Below are 17519 nucleotides of genomic sequence, written 5' to 3'. Positions count from 1 at the left end.
AGTCCCAGAAGGTGCAGAAAGAGAAACTGGTTTTACAAATATATTTAATGAAATAATACAGGAAAATTTCCCTAATCTAGAGAAAGAATTGGGAAACAAAATCCAGGAGGGGCACAGAACTCCCAACAGGCCTGATCAAAAGCAATCTTCACCAAGACACATGATCATCAAGCTCTCTTTAATAGAGCATAAGGAAAAGATCGTGAAATGTGCACCTGAAGAAAATCAATTGACATATAAAGGAATGCCAATTAAACTCAGAGGAGATCTCACAGGAAACTCTACAGGCAAGAAGAGAATGGAGTGACGTATTCCAGATCCTAAAAGAAAAAGATTGTTGGCCTAGAATAATATATCCAGTAAAGCTTTCTTTTGTCTTTGAAAATGAAATAAAATTCTTCCACATTAAAGAAAGGTTAAAAGAATTTGCCTCTTCCAAACCTGTCCTACAAATGATACTTCAAGATGTTCTCTTGACAGAGAAGAGGAACAGCACCCAGCAAAACCAAAGGCAAATGTAAAGAACATCCCAGTAAAATGACAACAGAAGACTAAACCAATGAACAACCCATTCCTAAAATGATAGGACCAAAGTTACACCCATACAGATTAACCCTGAATGTAAATGGCTTAAGCTCAATTAAATGTCATAGATTAGTAGACTGAATTAAAAAACAAAACCCATCTATTTGTTGTCTAGGAGAGACACATTTCACCAACAAAAATCAGCGGAAACTATATCGCATGGGTTTTGATGTTTTCTATTTCATCTCTTCAAAACACTTCTGATTAAATTTGTCAATGACTCATAGATCATACAGTAGCATCATTTTCTGCAAGAAACTTCTTGATTTTCATTTCCTCAGCTACACGTTAGTCATTTAGTAGCATGTTATTTAACTTCATGGTGTTGTTAATTTCTTTTTTTTTCCTGTTACTGATTTTGCTTTGTGGCTTTTCATTTAAGTGGAGGTATAGTAGCTGTGTAATGGAGACTGTTATATCTAGTAACATGTCATTTAACTTCATGACATTGTAAATTTCTATTTTTCTTTCTATTGTTGATTTTGTATTATGACTTTTCATCTAAGGGGATGTGCAGTAGCTGTGAAACATAGACTAACATATTCAGATGTGAGGATACAATGTAGTATGCATTTCTACTTCCAAAGATAGACTTACAATGAAACTGTTTACTATATCTCGACAATAGGATGCTGGACTCTCTGCCATTGTCCATGCCCCCAATGATGGACATATGACTGTGTATGAAGAACTATACTTTAGTAATGCTATAGACGAATTAGTGAGGGGGGGGATTGGGGAGAGGATAAGGGAAATACCAGGAGCCTATGGAGCTGTATCATAAAATGATAATAATAATAATAAAATGTTTTTAAAATCTTACTAAGAAAAACATTTGCAGCTCAAAACATAAAGGGATGCGCTGGAGTCCCATATGGGCGCCAGTTCCAGCAGCCCCGCTTCCCATCCAGTTCCCTGCTTGTGGTCAGGGAAAGCAGTCAAGGACGGCCCAAAGCCTTGGGACCCTGCACCTGCGTGGGAGACCCAGAAGAGGCTCCAGGCTCCTGGCTTCGGATGGTTTCAGCTCTGTTTGCGTCCGGGTGGGGAAGTAAATCAACGGACCCAAGATCTTCCTGTCTCTCCTCTCTGTATATCTGAATTTCCACTAAATCTTTTTAAAAATAAAAATCTTTTTATCTGCTAGAAAGGATATTAGATAAACTGGTCAGTGTCTGGTATTTGCTGTAGCAGAGGATGCCCAAGACCAGCGCGTACACCTACTTCCGCGTTGACGTCAATTTCCGGCGCGAAGCTCGCGGCGGCCGGGAGGGGCCGCTGAACTTCCTGTCGTTCCCGGAGGCACAGACACCGCCCTAGGGGGCGGGAACCAGCGCTTCCTTTCCTTTCTCATTGGGCTACCTCTCTGTATTAGGGCGTGACCGCTGCGCTTTCACGGCGTTCTGAGAGAGTCCGGGTTCTTCCTGCAATTTCTTTCCGGTCTCTGATTGGTTCGTGTTCTCCCTTAGGGGTGTGGCCACGTCTCACTGGCCAACGCACCCGGATGTAAACGTCATATATTGGGGCCCGTCGCTTTGCCCGCAGGTCATTCCCGGGCGCCAACTCTGACGAAGGCCAAGAGTAGACAGCACAACAGACGGCGGCTGCTCTGACACTGTAGTGACGGCGACGGCGGCGGCAGCAGCAATGGCCGGGGCGGGACCGGCCCCGGGACTCCCGGGTGCAGGAGGACCCGTCGTCCCGGGCCCTGGTGCCGGCCTCCCGGGCAAGAGCGGCGAGGAGCGCCTGAAGGAGATGGAGGCGGAGATGGCCCTGTAAGGCCCGCGTCGGGGTGGGATGCCGGGAGCTTCCAGGCCGCGGGAGGCCCGATTCGGAGCTCCTTGCTAGGGAAGGGGGCTGGGAACGGGGCGCCGCCAGCAGGTCCTGATGGTGGCCCGTGTGTCCCCCACCCCATCTCAGGTTTGAGCAGGAGGTCCTAGGGGCTCCGGTGCCCGGGATCCCTGCAGCCGTGCCCGCAGTGCCGACGGTCCCCACGGTGGACCCCATGCAGGTCCCTGCGGCCCCCGTGATCCGCCCAATCATCGCGACCAACACGTACCAACAGGTAATGTGGGGCCGAGATGCGCAAGTCCGGGAACGCGGTGCTCGTGTGGGAGAGCTGTGGATGTCTGCCTTGGTGATTCTTGCGCATCACTGATAGCGTCTGTGCAGGGCATCTGGCCCGGAGTAAGGGCTGAGACCTCCACTGTTCGGACCCTTTGGGGCATGTTGTTCAGTCAGACTTTTCTGTCAGGGTTGGCATGTCACGTGTCTAAAGTTTGTAGAGTCAGTCATGTACTTCCTCCTCAGCTGAATGCATTTCATATACCTAGTAGCCAACCACTGAACACATCTCGAATACTTAGTAGCCAACCGCGTGTGTGGCTAGCTGAGAAAGGAGGAGACTGTTAAGTGAGTGTACTGTTCCTAAACCTCACCGCTGTCAGTACCACACCTCCGAAGCACTGTGCACTTGGAGGCGTCAGGCATTCAGGTCAGCGAAAAGAACCACAGATATTCTACTGGGGAGAGACAAGTGTGGTAAAGGGAGCAGGGCTTTGTCACCATAATCAGGTGGTACCAGCCAAGATGCAAAGGAGACGATGGGGAGAACCTAGACGGAGCATCCCTGGCCAGTGGTGGGTCCAGACACATGTGCACACCTGTTGTGTTCCCATGGCATCAGGAGCTAAGAGGAGAGCAGGAGGGCAAAGGAGAGAAAAGGGGATGGAGGCTGGATTGCGCATGCTGGCCTCTTTCTCTGAGATGAGTGATATGGCCCGATGTGACATGTTGGCAGTGTTACGTTGGCCATGTGGAGAATGGACTGTGAGGGCAAAGACTCAGTCATCGAAACCAGGGACTGGGGTTCCATGATACACATACAGGTGGCTTGCGCAGGGTGGTATCCCAGGTGACTGGAGGAGAGGCCGAACATTATACCCACGAGTGTTGTAGGGAAGAGAAGACGGTAGTGGGAAAAGTTGTTGTTGAGAGTAGCTGACGTGATCCCACAGGCCACCCCGAGAAGCGACGTTTCAGCAGAGAGCTGAGGGCGAACAGCCTCTCACCTCAACCTCCTTCCACACAGGTCCAACAGACGCTGGAGGCCCGGGCCGCTGCTGCAGCCACAGTAGTGCCTCCCATGGTGGGTGGTCCTTTTGTGGGCCCAGGTAAGTGTAACAAGGTGAGAGGTGTTGGGGAGCAGGCAGGGGCGTGTGAAAAGTGATACCCAGGGCCGTCTTACCATCTGTGTCTCTCACCTCCCAACAGTTGGCTTTGGCCCTGGTGACCGGCTGGACAGCGCGGAGGCCCGCGAGGCCATGTTCCTGCGGCGCGCAGGTGAGCTGGGCTGGGGACGCACAGCTAGCCGGGTGCTGTTGGTGAGGCAGCTTCAGCGGCTCATCTCCACCTGCCATCGCATCCCCATCCCGATGTCTCTCTGTAGCACCAGCCTATTGATGTGCTTCTTGGTGGCTTTAGGTCAACCTAGCCTGAATGGCTGGCTCATCACAGACCAGCCCCTTAAACTCACCCTCGTCCCTGGCTTGACTGTGTTCCTCCACTCCACAAGTTGCACGGCTGACTTAATATGTTTGTCATCATTTCCTCAGAAATAGAAGCTCTGTGAGGGGCAGAAGGCTCAGAACTGGCTCCCTGGCAGGCATTACAGGCTGTCTGTTTGCGGGAGGAGCAAAGATGGCCTGGCCAGGAGCCCTGCACAGTGCTGAGTTGTGCCAGCAGCGAGCCTGTTGGTCCTTTCTCCTCCCAGGCTCCTTCTTGTCCAACAGTAGTCTTTCAGCCTGCCCATTCCTCGAGCCCATCTCCACATCCTGGCCTGTGTTGCTAGGAAACCCAAGCCCATTGCTATTTTATGTGATATAACTTCCTTGTATACTTAAAAGGGCTGAATCTGTGCATTTGATTGTAAAATTAAATCACACTTATTGATTGTTACCTAAGTCCTATTAGAACTCGTATGTATTACCCGAGAAGTTGTAATACTCAGTGTGGTTCTGATCAAAGTGCACATGTGACCTAGTTGCCTGGGCTGGCTCGCAAAGCTGCTGTCCTTCCTGTGCTGTTCTCTGGCCGGGAAGGCTGGGATCTGATGCTTACCGCTTTCTTGCCCTGCTCCCCCTCAGTGCTCTCTAACCTCCCACTTACAGTCACACTAAACTCACCACGGAGAAAGACTACTTAGAAATACCCTCCTGCCAAAACATCTCTACTCACCCATCACTTCATTCACCCAGGTCTTCATTACCCCTTAGATCTCAGCTCACAGAGACCTGTTGGCGAGGTTGGAGTGCCCCTCTAGGCCCCAGCAGCTCCCCGGCCTTCCTAGCCTGGAGCCCAGCACCCTAAGAAGCAGCATTCTCTGTGTTCCTGGCATCACCTGCCAAAGGGCCCGGAGCAGCTCCCCAGCAGTAAAAGAACCCCACACCTTGAGAAGGGCCCTCAGACTCCTCCAGGATTGCTTTTACACACACACACACACACACACACACACCTTACCCCTAGTGTCCCTGGCCCGTGACACCGCACCCATCTCTCTCTCCCACAGCTGTGGCCCCTCAGAGGGCCCCTATCCTGTGTCCAGCCTTCATCCCTCACGTGCTACAGAGAGCAGGTGAGGGGCCAGGAGCATCATCCCTGCCACGTAACTGTCTCGAGGCCCCTGGACTCCCCTGCTAACACCCTGACAGAGTCTCTCTCTCCTGCAGCAGGTGGTCCCCGCCCTATGGCCCTGCGGCCTCCACACCAGGCCCTTGTGGGGCCCCCTCTGCCTGGGCCCCCTGGACCTCCCATGATGCTGCCCCCCATGGCGCGAGCCCCAGGGCCCCCGCTGAGCTCCATGGCTGCTCTGAGGCCTCCTCTGGTAAGTGTACACAGGGAGCTGACAGTCAAGTGCAGAAGGCAGGAGGCTCTGGGTGCAGGTCTGCCAGGCTGTGTGAGTCGGTCTCCTGGCATGCCTTTCTCTGCTCTCTCACGTGCCGGCTTTGTTTCTTTCTGCCTTTGTGTTTCTCTTTCTTTGGCCACATCTTTGTCTTTTCTTTTATGAAGCAGCAAAATGCCCGTGCTATACATTTTGCTGTATTCATGATATTTCTCTCTGTGAATATATGGAGGCTTTTTGTTTGGGTTTTGCTCATAATCACACCGGAGAAGATTAACAGTAATCCTATGTCTGTGCCTTTCTTTGTTTCTCTCTGCTTTTCTTTCTTTAACATTTGTTTTTGTCCCAGTGTCAGCCTGTCTCTCCATTTCTGCCCAAGGATTGTTTTCGTGTTTGTGTTTGTTTTAGATTTTTGAAAGAGCGAGCAAGTGCAAAAGAGATTGTCCATCTGCCAATTCAATCTCCAAATGGCCACAGCAAAGAGTGCTGGGCCAGGCTGAAGCCAGGAGCTTCTTCCTGGGCTCCCACATGGGCACAGGGGCCCAAAGACTTGGGACATGCTCTGCTGCTTTCTCAGGAAGTGGGATTGGAAGTAGAGTAGCCAGGACAGGAACCAGTGCCCACATGGGATGCCAGTGCTACGGGCAGCGGCATTACCTGTTATGCCACTGTGCTTTTTGTGTTTTTGACAGTGACTCCTTTCTCTGTCTTGGTGTTTGCCTGCTCTCTGCCCCCCAGATCTTGCTTGCACGGGATGGGGTTGGAAGTCAAGTTAGAGCCTGTGACTGGTCCCCACTCACGTCCTCCTCTTGCCTATAGGAAGAGCCAGCAGCCCCCCGAGAGCTGGGCCTGGGCCTGGGCCTGGGCCTGAAAGAGAAGGAAGAAGCAGTGGTGGCAGCAGCTGGGCTGGAGGAGGCCAGTGCAGCAGTGGCTGTGGGGGCAGGAGGCGCCCCAGCAGGCCCTGCAGTCATCGGACCCAGTCTCCCGCTGGCGCTGGCCATGCCATTGCCAGAGCCAGAGCCGTTGCCCCTCCCTCTGGAGGTAGTGCGTGGCCTGCTGCCTCCTCTGCGCATTCCAGAACTGCTGTCCCTGCGTCCAAGACCACGGCCCCCTCGGCCTGAGCCACCTCCTGGCCTCATGGCTCTCGAGGTAAGCTGAAAACGTAGCAGTGAGGGAACAGAGGGGCCGAGGAGGTAGATGGGAACCTCTAAGCGTTTCCGTGCAGGAGCACACAGTGCTGCATCCCACGGCAGGAGGACTTGGGGATGGTAGACGTCTGACCCTCCCCTCCAGTCCTGCAGGGTGGTGGAAGGAAGGCCAGGAGGCAACTCCAGACCCTTTACACCACGTCCCCTTTGCCTCTGCAGGTCCCAGAGCCCTTGGGGGATGACAAGAAGAAAGGGAAGCCAGAAAAATTGAAGCGCTGCATTCGCACAGCAGCTGGGAGCAGCTGGGAGGACCCCAGCCTGCTGGAGTGGGATGCGGGTAAGTGGACTAAGGTGCAAGAGCCGACATTGTTCAGCCCAGGACAGGACAGGCTGTAGGCAGGCAGTGAGCCAGGGCGCACCACACTGCTCTGTAGGACATGTACTGTCGTACTGTCGTAGCCCACCTCACGGAGATCATGACCACGGCCCTGCGGGGCAGGCCCCTCCTCCAGCCGGACGAGATTGGCACTGAGAGATTTTTTTTTACTCATGTAGAGCCTAACCTGCCAGTAATCAGAAAACTTGTTATGTTATTTTTGGTTCTCTCAACTTTTTGTTTCTTCGTTACTTGAGAAACAGAGCTCCTATGCACTGGTTTCACTCCCCCAAATGCACGCAACAGCTGGCAGTGGGCCAGGACAGAGCCAGGAGCCAGAAGCTCAATTCACGTCTCCTGAGGGTAGCAGGAACGCCGTGGCCTGAGTCATCGCTGCTGCTGCTGCCTCCCAGAGCTGGTGCCACAGTCAGGTGTGGGATACAGACATCCTAACTGCGAGGCCAAACACCTCGTTCCTGGGCCCAGTGCAATGGCTCCACCTTACAAGTGCTGCCATCCCAAATGGGCACTGGTTCTTGTCCTGGCTGCTCTGCTTCCCATCCAGCTCCCGGCTTGTAGCCTGGGAAAGCAGTCGAGGACAGCCCAAAGCCTTGAGACCCTGCACTCGCATGGGAGACCCAGAAGAGGCTCCTGGCTCCTAGCCTTGGGTCGGCTCAACTCTGGCCATTGTAGCTACTTAGGGAGTGAACTAGTAGACAGAAGATAACTTTTTCTCTCTGTTTCTCCTTCTCTGTAAATCTGCCTTTCTGATTAAAAAATAAAACAAATCTTGGGCAGAGGGGAAGGCATCTACCTCCCAGCTTCTGAGAAAGTTTGAACAGAATGACGCAGTGAAGGCCCATCTATCCGCCACGCAGATTCAGCAGTTCACATTTGCTGTATTCATATTATTTCTCTTTTTCCGTGTGGGAGCTTTTTATTTGAAGCAAGTTATAAATGAAGTTCTTACTTCAGTCCTAAACACCTCAGTAGTCATTTCCAAACAAGAAGATATTTCCTTTCATATCACAACACCATTATCACATCTAAAAAAAGGTTACTAGTAATCCTACTAATTGTTTCAGAATTCAGTAACTTCATGCACATTTCTCTAGTTGTCCCAGACACTGCTGGAGCTGTTTTTCCTTCAAAGCAAGATGTATGCAAGTGTATGTCTCTAGTTGCCCATACCCTGCTTTTTTTTTAAGATGATGTTTACATTGTTGATCAGGGTGGGAAGGATCAGGGACAAGTGGGTGTAATCATTGTTCCCAAATTTTCCATTTTCTCTTCCTGTTTCTGTGGGAAGGGAGGAGATAAGGGGAGAAGCTTATACACAGCCTCCCAACCACCCCAGTACCCTGAATGGGAAATGGCCACCAGATGTCAGCCCAGGGTCCCCAGTGTAGAGCATACTCCAAGGATTCCACCCAGGTGGTTTCTTTTTTTTTTTTTTTTTTTTTTTTGTTAAGATTTATCTATTGGGCCCGGCATGATAGCCTAGTGGTTAAAGACCTTGATTTGCATACGCCAGGATCCCATATGGGCGCCAGTTCTAATCCTGGTGGCCCCATTTCCCATCCAGCTCCCTGTTTGTGGCCCGGGAAAGCAGTCGAGGACAGCCCAAAGCCTTGGGACCCTGCACCCACGTGGGAGACCCGGAAGAGGGTCCCGGCTCCTGGCTTTGGATTGGCTCAGCTCCAGCTTTTGCAGCCGCTTGGGGAGTGAACCATTGGATGGAAGATCTTCCTCTCTGTCTCTTCTCCTATCTGTATATCTGGCTTTCCAATAAAAATAAAGAAATGTTTAAAAGATTTAAAGGATTAGAACTGGTGCCCATATGGGATCCTGGCACGTGCAAGGCACGGAATTTAACCACTAAGCTATCGCGCTGGGTGGTTTCACTAGTTCTGAAATGTTGATATTGCTGATCTAAGGATGAAGGTTCTTTACTTTTTTAAAGATTTGTTTCTGTTCACATGAAAGGCAGTCTAAAAGAGAGAGAGAGAATCTTCCATCTACGGGTTACTCTCCAAATGACCTCAATGGCCAGGGCTGAGCCAGTGGAAACCAGGATCCAGGAACTCCATCCAGGTCTCCGTTGGGCGGCCAGAGCCCAAGCACGTGGGCCGCCTTGCACTGCCCGCCCTGGTACCTTACTAGCAAGGAACTGGATCAAAAGCGGGTGAGCCAGGACTCAAACCCACACCCTAATTTAGTCTGCTGTTGTCTCACAAGCAGTGGCTTCTTCCACCATGCCACAATGCCAGCCCCTCTAGGTTGTCTCTCTCAGAATGGTCTCCCTCCTCCCCCCTTTGATTTGTACGTAATATTTGTGACATGCCTAGGCCTTCTAAGGTCTCGGGGTGGCCTGGCTGGTTCTCAGTGCCCTGGCAACTGCAGCAACAGCTTACAAGAGACCTCGCCCTCCACTCAGACCTCGACTTGGAATTCTGCTCCTGTCCTGATCTTGGCTCAATGCAGATCTGAGAACTTAGTTCTGTGATTTTGGACAAGTTACTTCTCTTTGAAACTTCATTTTCCTCCTGGGAGTAATCGTTGGGAAAGCTAGGGAAGCATTAGAATCCAGCTTGTTCAGAAGAGGCACAGGCCCACGCCAAAGACGGGCAGAAGAATAGCAGCTGCAGTCAGGCAATGTCCAGGTTTTGCTGGTCAGTCAGAGTGGACTTCACAGAAGGGGCGGAGCTGAGGAAGGATGAAGCTTATGGTGGCAGGCCTGCACCTCTCCGAGATGCGCAGGAGACCAGGGGACACTAGGGATGGGTGACACGGCCCTGGGAGAACAGCACAGCTAGAGGCCAACTTGGAGGACGCTGGAAGGACAGCACAGCTACAGGCTGACTGGGAGGACTCAAGCTGCGTTCTGAGCCCTGCTCCCACTCTGCACTTCTAGGTTGGGTAACTGGGCCATGGTGTGACCTTTCTCTTCAGAGTTTATAAAGGGGTTGGAAATACCCAGTGTGTCAAAATCTCTCTGGGTGCTTACAGATATGGTCTGTTCTTACTGAGAAGTCCTAGGGTGAGGTATAGGGGACAGAGACGAAGACTAGGGGATCCCCTCCAGTGAAGGGAGGACTGTTCACAGAAGCCCCAGGCCAGGCATCTGCATTCTCTGACCTGTTCTCTCCCAACTCCAGATGACTTCCGGATCTTCTGTGGGGATCTGGGCAATGAAGTCAATGATGACATCTTGGCACGCGCCTTCAGCCGCTTCCCATCCTTCCTTAAGGCCAAGGTGATCCGTGACAAGCGCACAGGCAAGACCAAGGGCTATGGCTTCGTCAGCTTCAAGGACCCCAGTGACTATGTGCGTGCCATGCGCGAAATGAATGGTGAGTGAGGCTTCCCCTAGACATGTGGGTATGGCAGGCCTCTGGCCTAAGCCTGACCTTATCCTAACGTTGAATTCTCCATTCCCAAAGGAAAGTATGTGGGCTCACGCCCTATCAAGCTTCGCAAGAGCATGTGGAAGGACCGGAACCTGGACGTGGTCCGCAAGAAGCAGAAGGAGAAGAAGAAGCTGGGCCTGAGATAGGGCCTGTGGCTGGGCACCTGCTCCCACCCAGCTGGGCCCTGGCTTCTCCCCGCAGTTCTCTTTGGAAAACCCCCAGCTATCCGCTTGCCTACCCCAAAACAAGTTTCAATAAATTTATGTTCCTTTCCATTCCTGCCTAAGCTGCAACTACATCATGGGGAGCCCAGTTCACTCATGCAAACAGCAGGTGGTCATATTAGCCCCTCCTGTGTGGGCTTCATGTCCTAAAGCCTCTGGAGTCCCTGTTGAGTTAGGATCAGCCTAAAGGAGGGAGTCGGGCTCCTGGCAAGGGCAGGGCCAGGCTAGCTGCAGCCTGTGCTCCTGGCGTTCCTGGCTTGTCTCTCCTCGGCAGGCTCTCGCTGAGGATCCGCACCAAGCTGGGAACAGAAGGGTGACCGAAGCAGTTCCCGGCTGAGCTCCTAGAGTGGTCAGGGTAGGGGTGGGGCAGCCCAAGGTACCAGCCTGTGGGCCAGGAGGGATTTCCTGAAGGAGCTGCCCTCTGCCGAGAATCTCTGCCCTTCCTGCCATCCTCACCTGCTGGGTCTCTACGTTTCTCTTGCCAGTCAAACCCTGGCTGTAGTCATGTGAATCTGAGTTTTCTGTATCCTTTTCTTATGTGTGAGTCTGCTCTTCCTCCTCTCTTCCCAGCTCCAGGCTGGGCTCCCCTGTCTGAAGAGGTGTCCATGCAGGACCGTGCATGCCCAGCTGGGATCCTGGATGTTTCTGTAAAGACAGCAGCAAGCAGGGTGCTGGCATGGTAGTCCTTAGAGGCTGCCTCTGGAAGGAGGCTGGAGTGTGAGGAGGGAATGAGTGTCTCCTGGGGTCACACCCTTGGAGCTATAGGTTGGGGAGGGAGCCATTTGGAAAGGATTCAAGGGGCCTGGTGGGAAGGAGGGGTGTCAAATTTCCTCCTTTCCGGTCTTCATGGCCCTGTCTCTGACGTCACATTTTCCAGTCTGGCCAGAGGGGTGATGGCCTTCCTCCCGCACAGGAAGTCCCCTGCAGCCCCCTGCCACCTGGCCTGGACCACCCAGCCCCAGGAGCTCAAGATGCCTGTCTTCCCCAGCACTGGCCCTTCCAACCCTCCGACCACCTTCTCACTGCAACCACTGATTCCCCATGAAGCCTCCCTGGGGACCGAGAAGACTGCAGGAGGCAGAGACAGGAGGTGGGAAGGGAGATGGGGAGAAAACCTGTGAGAAGAAAGACCTGGGGTCTGGAATCTGAGTGTCTCAGAACACGGATGACGTGGCCACTAGAGCCAGGTGTGTTGCAACAGTCAAAGCTAGGGTGCAGTCAGGCAGCATGGGGCCAGGGCAGTCACCTGTGCTGCATGAATTGGGGGACCCTAGCACCCAGGGCTCTGTAGCTCCCACACTGGATCTAATTCCAGCCCTTCCTCCAGCAGCGTGGGGTCCCCGAGAGACTACTGCTTGAGGCCTGGTGTCCCTCAGCATCTCCAAGCTCCTTTCCAGAATGGCAGACAGGTGCTGATGAGGAAGCTGTGAGTTGGAAGATGCCGGTGTTAACAAGACTTAGGATCATAGAGAACCCATTCCCTAACAGCAGGGCACAAGCAGTCAGTCCCTAAAGCCAGGTTACCTGCTGGGGGGCTGCTAGAGTGAGCAAATAAAGCATGAGACCTAAGTTACTGAATTCCAGATTTTTTTCTAAAATGTGTCCCAAATAGTGTATCAAGCTAAGCTACACACTGAATGTTTTCTAGTTTTTGCTGAATTCTTTGAAACAACTTATAAGACATTGCATCACTTCACCTCAGTATGTGTTCATTTCCTTATGATAGAGACATCATAGCATCATATTATCACATCTAAGAATATCAATAATTCCTCTCATACCTCTCCATTTACATTCAAAATGTCCCCAGTTGTCCTGAACTCTGATATTGTGGAAGGGGCTCCAGCTTCAGATAGGAAGTTCACCTTAACTTCCTCCTTCATAAAATGGGATTAAGAATTGTGCCTCTTAAAAGGCCTCAGTGAGGACCCAGGGCTCAGCTAGGGCAGGAGCCTGCCTTTACCATTAGCTGTTGTTATGGTTACTGTTTATATGGCTGATGTTATCACTGACACTTTGCAGAGGCAACCCCAGGATGCCATCGCCAACTTGGCCAGGGAGTGGGGGGTGATGGATTCTGAGTTGACCCCCACTGCCTGACAGGCACCCTACCGATTGTGACGTCAGCAAGGGGGTAGTATCTGGCCGGAAATCCCTCTTCCTGTTGCTGATAAGCCGGGCCAGCCCAACTGACCCCAGACCCTCCTCCACCGCCCTGCTCCACCCCCATCACCTTGTGCACCGCCCCCAGCCCCTGTGTCTCGCCCCACCCTCTGCTCTCCTTGACCCAACCCAGCCCAAGCCACCCTGGAGGCTCAGAGGCCAGTGCCCACGCCCTGAGGCAGGGGGCGCAGTGGGCCCCGCCCCCAAGCCCTGCAACTTGACCCAGGCTGCGACCACCGGCTCTGACGTCTTGGAAAATTTCCCCCCTGCCCAAGTCCCCCATGGGAGGGGGTGCGTGGTATGAAATGGGGCTGAAACCCCCAGTTGGAGGCAGAAGAAGTCGCCAGAGGTGAGCCATGAATGTTGGGGTTGGGAAGGACCAGGGTGCCAGGACTGCTGGGTCAAAGGGAGGGAGAAGGATGGATGGGGCGAGACTGCGGGCTCATCCACTGTCCTCTTGATTTGTCCCCCAGAACGCTCCGGAGCACCCATGGACTTGTGGAGCTGGGAAGAAACGGCGCCGCAGGAAGTGCCCCATGGGGACAAGCTGTCCGCGCTGGGTAGGCTGCTGAGGGGGCCAAGACCACTGCCCTGAGGGGGGAGCTGGTGCCCAGGTGGGGAGTCTGACTGGCCCCTGACCCGGCCCCATTTTCATCCTGTAGTGCCTGCAGAAGGAGCCGACTTCGGTTTTTATTTTCCTGAACTGGCGCTCCCAGGGGACACGCCCACCGCGGAGACTAGCTGGAAAGGTAGTGGCTGCTGGCTGAGATCCCGGGGTGCTAGGGAAACAGGGAGGCGGGGTTCGCAGGGCGCCTGAACTCTTGGGCTGAGTGGGGGATGCGGGGAGGGAGGCGCGGGATTGGCATCCCCGAGCGCAGTTCTTCCCCTAGTGTTAGCTGCGCTCCTTTCCCTTCCAGAGCTGGCCTGGAGCCCGGCATTACCGCCCACAGATGGTAGCAGCCCGCAGCCTGCAGCTCCCTGGGGGGCTGGTGAGTGTGTGACAAGAGGCTATGGGGTAGGGGTGCCCTGAGCTCTGGGGACAGCGAGGCTGCACATGTAAACCCCTAATCTTCATGGAGAGAAGGAGCTAGGCCTGGGATACCTGAATCTTTAAGGTGACCTGGCCTAGATCCGTGCCCAATGCCCCAAGACTGCGTGCTTAGGGCACCCCAACCCTTCAAGAGGATGTTGAGGGGCTGGCCCCTGGACACTTGGACTCCCCTCACGTGCTGGCTATTTCTCCTCCCAGAGCCCGCTTTTCAGGCCCACGCGTGGTCAGTCGACTGGACGGACTCGGTGTGCCCAGCCGACCCAGCGTGCCCCACCTCGGACCCCTGGAACCGCTTCTCCCACACCTGTGCTGGGGCTGAAGTGGCAACTGCTCCCTCGGCCGCAGGGGCCACCTCGTGGTCGTGTGCCCAGACCTCCAGGAGCACCACCAGCTGGGACTGTGCTGTGAACCCCAACGGCGCCACCTGCTGGGGCGACGGCCTGGGCGGAGAGCCGCTTGTGGACTACACCGGGTCCTCGGGCAGGCCTGCGGGCTCCGACTGCACCAGCTCCTGGTACCCGGAGCCGCAGGCCGAAAGCGCCACGTTTTCGGGGTGCCAGAGTTCAGCTCTCACCTCTTCCTCCAATCTGAGCCAGCCTTCGGACCCTCCCAGTCTGGCTCGTGCCCCCAAAACCAACCACCGAGGTGAGGGTTCTTGAAATCTGGGCCCAGAATTCAGCTGGGACAGGTTGGCAGCCCCTGGTCCCTGAGGGTGCAGGACTCCAGAGTCGGGTATCATTGGGACGGGACTTAGGACCTCAGCGCTGGAGGGGAAGGAGCCAAGGAGTGGCCAGCACCCCTGTGTCCTGGGGGAGGTGGGAGGGTGGATAGGGAGCCATTCAGGGACCAAGGACAAGTGGACTCCGGCTCCCAGGTACTGCGGAAGGAAAAGAGATGGGTGTCCAGACGGCTGAGAGCCCGAGGCTTCCTCTCGAGTTTGCTTGAGGGATCTGGGCCCTTGGGTCCCCAGCTAGGAGGATCTGGGTACTGGAAGCAGCGCGGTGCGGGGTCCGCAAGCAGGGTGTTCACCGGTGTCCACCCTGCAGGTCCCATTCAGCTGTGGCAGTTCCTCCTGGAGTTACTTCACGACAGGGCGCGTCGCAGCTGCATCCGCTGGACAGGCAACAGCCGCGAGTTCCAGCTGTGCGATCCCAAGGAGGTGGGGCCACTCCCCTGCCCCGCGGTGCTCCTGACCCCCTCTCCAGCCCCGTCCCAGCCCTTGGGGCCCCGCCAGCACCCCACCCCAGCCTTACGCGACCCCAGCCCTCACTGGCCCCTGGCTCCGCACCCACTGAGCCCTGCCTCCGCCCTAGGTGGCGCGGCTGTGGGGCGAGCGCAAGAGGAAACCAGGAATGAATTACGAGAAGCTGAGCCGAGGCCTGCGCTACTACTACCGCCGGAACATCGTGCACAAGAGCGGGGGACGCAAATACACGTACCGCTTCGGGGGTTGTGTGCCGGGTCTCACCTCTCTGGACTTTGCAGGCGACGAACTGGGGGCAGAGACTCAATAAAATGACCCTAACCCAACCTCGTCGTGCGCGCTTGTCTGCTTCTGTTCATATGGGCGCCGCCAGCACGCCCAAGCGTGCACCCTTCCACTTGGGAGCTACACGACCACCCAAGCGCGTGCACCCTCCTCTCTTTCCCATCACCCGGAAACACGAGTCTTTGTCCTTTGGCTGCCTGGAAGTCCACGCGGGGCTCACCCAGGAGAGCAGGCCACTGACCCCTCCTCTCCCGCGCGCCCAAATACCTAAACTCCATCCCCTTGCTGTCAGTTTCGAAGGCCCCGCCCCCTCGGGCAGTTTGGAAGATAGTGGGGGAAGCAGTCTCCCCAGGTTTGTGGGGAGACCCTAAGACATCGCTAGCGCTCACCGGGTACCCCGCCTGAGATGAGGAAGGCACACAGGGCCTACCGTGTGCCTGCCCGGAGTCACAACTTGTAAAGGAATCAAACCTAATGGCAACACTTGGCTGTGTGCCCCTGGAAGACACAGATTCTAAAAACAGAAAAAATGTTTGATGTTACAGATTTTTTTAAGGATTTATCTTTTATTTTTTATTGGAAAGGCACATTTACAGAGCAGGATAGAGAGAAAGATCTGCCCGCTGGTTCACTCCCCAAATGGCTGCAACAGCCAGAGCTGAGCCCACCTGAAGCCAGGAACCAGGAGCTTCCTCCAGGTCTCCTATGCGAGGTGGGTGCAGGGTCCAAAAGCCCTGAGCCATCCACCACTGCCTTCCCAGGCCACAACAGGGAGCTGGAAGGGAAGTGGAGCAGCTGGGAAACAAAGCTGCACCCACATGGAATCCCAGCGAGAATTTTATCCACGAGGCCACCCTAAAAATAGAATTCTAAAAAACAGCCCTGGGCCTGGCATGATGGCCTAGCGGCTAAAGTCCTTGCCTTGAACACACCAGGATCCCATATGGGCACTGGTTTTAATCCCAGCAGCTCCAGTTCCCATCCAGCTCCCTGCTTGTGGCCTGGGAAAGCAGTCGAGGACGGCCCAAAGCCTTGGGACCCTGCACCCATGTGGGAGACCAGGAAAAAACTCTGAGGCTCCTGCTTTGGGTTAGCTCAGCTCCAGCCATTGCGGCTGCTTGGGGAGTGAACCATCTGATGGAAGATCTTTCTCATCTTCCTCTCTGTGTATCTGACTTTCCAACTAAAAAAAAATAATAAAATAAATCTTTAAAAAAAAAACTAAAATCCAGCCCCACTAGGGATTCTCAAGGAATTAGACCTAATGCTTGGCTTCCCATATGACATCTATTCTGTTTTTCCACTCCAAGCAGAAGACAGTAGAGCTCAGCCTACACCTGAGGCATCGGTTTGTGTGCTAGCTGCTCCACTTCCCATTCAGCTCCCTGCTTGTGGCCTGGAGAAGCAGTCAAGGACAGCCCAATGCCTTGGGACCCTGCACTCGCATGGGAGACCCAGACGAGTCTCCTGGCTTCAGATCAGCTCAGTTCTGGAGGTTGTGGCCATTTGGGGAGTGAATCAGCAAATAGAAGAGCTCCTTTGTGTCTCCCCTTCTCTGTAAAGTCTGTCTTTCAAATATAAATAAGTAAATCTTAATTTAAAAAATGGAGTCCAGCACAATAGCCTAGTGACTAAAGTCCTCATGTTGTATATGCTGGGATCCCACACGCCTATCCCAGCCGCTCCTGACTCCTGGCTTCAGATCAGCTCAGCTCCACTGGTCACTTGGGGAGTGAGCCAGCGGGCAGAAGATCTTTATCTCTGTCTCTCCTGCTCTCTGTAAAATCTGATTTTCCCATAAAAATAAATCTTCAAAAAAAATGAAGTCTGGAAGCTTGGAGAGAGTTCTGGGCTCCAGCAAGGTTGTAATGCGACCACAGCGTTAACAGCATCCCGCTGGCTGAGTGGGCAGGCTGTAGGCAGCTACAGGAAGGCCGAGCCAGGGAGTGAGCAAGCTGAAGATGACGGTGACTTACACCATAGAACATCCCCAAAATTGGCTGGATGAATTGTTCTATAACCCCCAAACCCGAGTCTACCCACGATGCCCAGTAAGTCAATAGCTGACCCTGGGGTGGCTAACAAAGTAGGTATTCAAGGGAAACACTGAGCAAGGAGCTAGGCAGTATGGCTTCATTCCCGCGTTCCCCAGGGGTTCATGGTAAGGTTCTTGGTA

At 53.8% G+C, this 17519-nt stretch overlaps 2 protein-coding genes across 4 annotated transcripts; both read left to right on the top strand.

The window, feature by feature from the left end:
* The first annotated feature begins 2114 nt into the window (after positions 1-2114).
* Positions 2115-10691, top strand: RBM42 (RNA binding motif protein 42). Of its 3 annotated transcripts, XM_040976425.1 has the most exons (10): positions 2115-2357; positions 2503-2647; positions 3674-3755; positions 3856-3924; positions 5150-5215; positions 5292-5464; positions 6302-6631; positions 6850-6967; positions 10165-10359; positions 10450-10691. In XM_040976425.1, exons 1-10 carry the CDS (start codon positions 2230-2232, stop codon positions 10560-10562), a joined length of 1419 nt encoding a protein of 472 aa, XP_040832359.1. In that variant the 5' UTR covers positions 2115-2229; the 3' UTR covers positions 10563-10691. The 3 variants fall into 3 exon arrangements, with proteins under 3 accessions (XP_040832359.1, XP_040832360.1, XP_040832361.1); XM_040976426.1 differs by lacking the exon at positions 5150-5215 and having other exon boundaries at positions 5310-5464; XM_040976427.1 differs by lacking the exon at positions 5150-5215 and having other exon boundaries at positions 2122-2357; positions 5313-5464.
* A 2602-nt stretch (positions 10692-13293) lies between these two features.
* On the top strand, positions 13294-15368 carry ETV2 (ETS variant transcription factor 2). Its single transcript, XM_040976550.1, has 6 exons — positions 13294-13363; positions 13475-13552; positions 13721-13792; positions 14053-14499; positions 14901-15013; positions 15168-15368. The coding sequence occupies exons 1-6, from the start codon at positions 13294-13296 to the stop codon at positions 15366-15368; spliced, it is 981 nt and encodes a 326-aa protein (XP_040832484.1).
* Positions 15369-17519: the final 2151 nt, after the last annotated feature.

This window comes from Ochotona curzoniae, unplaced genomic scaffold, assembly GCF_017591425.1.
Source record: "Ochotona curzoniae isolate NIBS_2020 unplaced genomic scaffold, NIBS_Ocur_1.0 contig_2699, whole genome shotgun sequence".
Taxonomy (NCBI): Eukaryota; Metazoa; Chordata; class Mammalia; order Lagomorpha; family Ochotonidae; genus Ochotona; species Ochotona curzoniae.
Note: the sequence above shows the minus strand (reverse complement) of the source record. Positions and strands in the feature narration are given on the sequence as shown.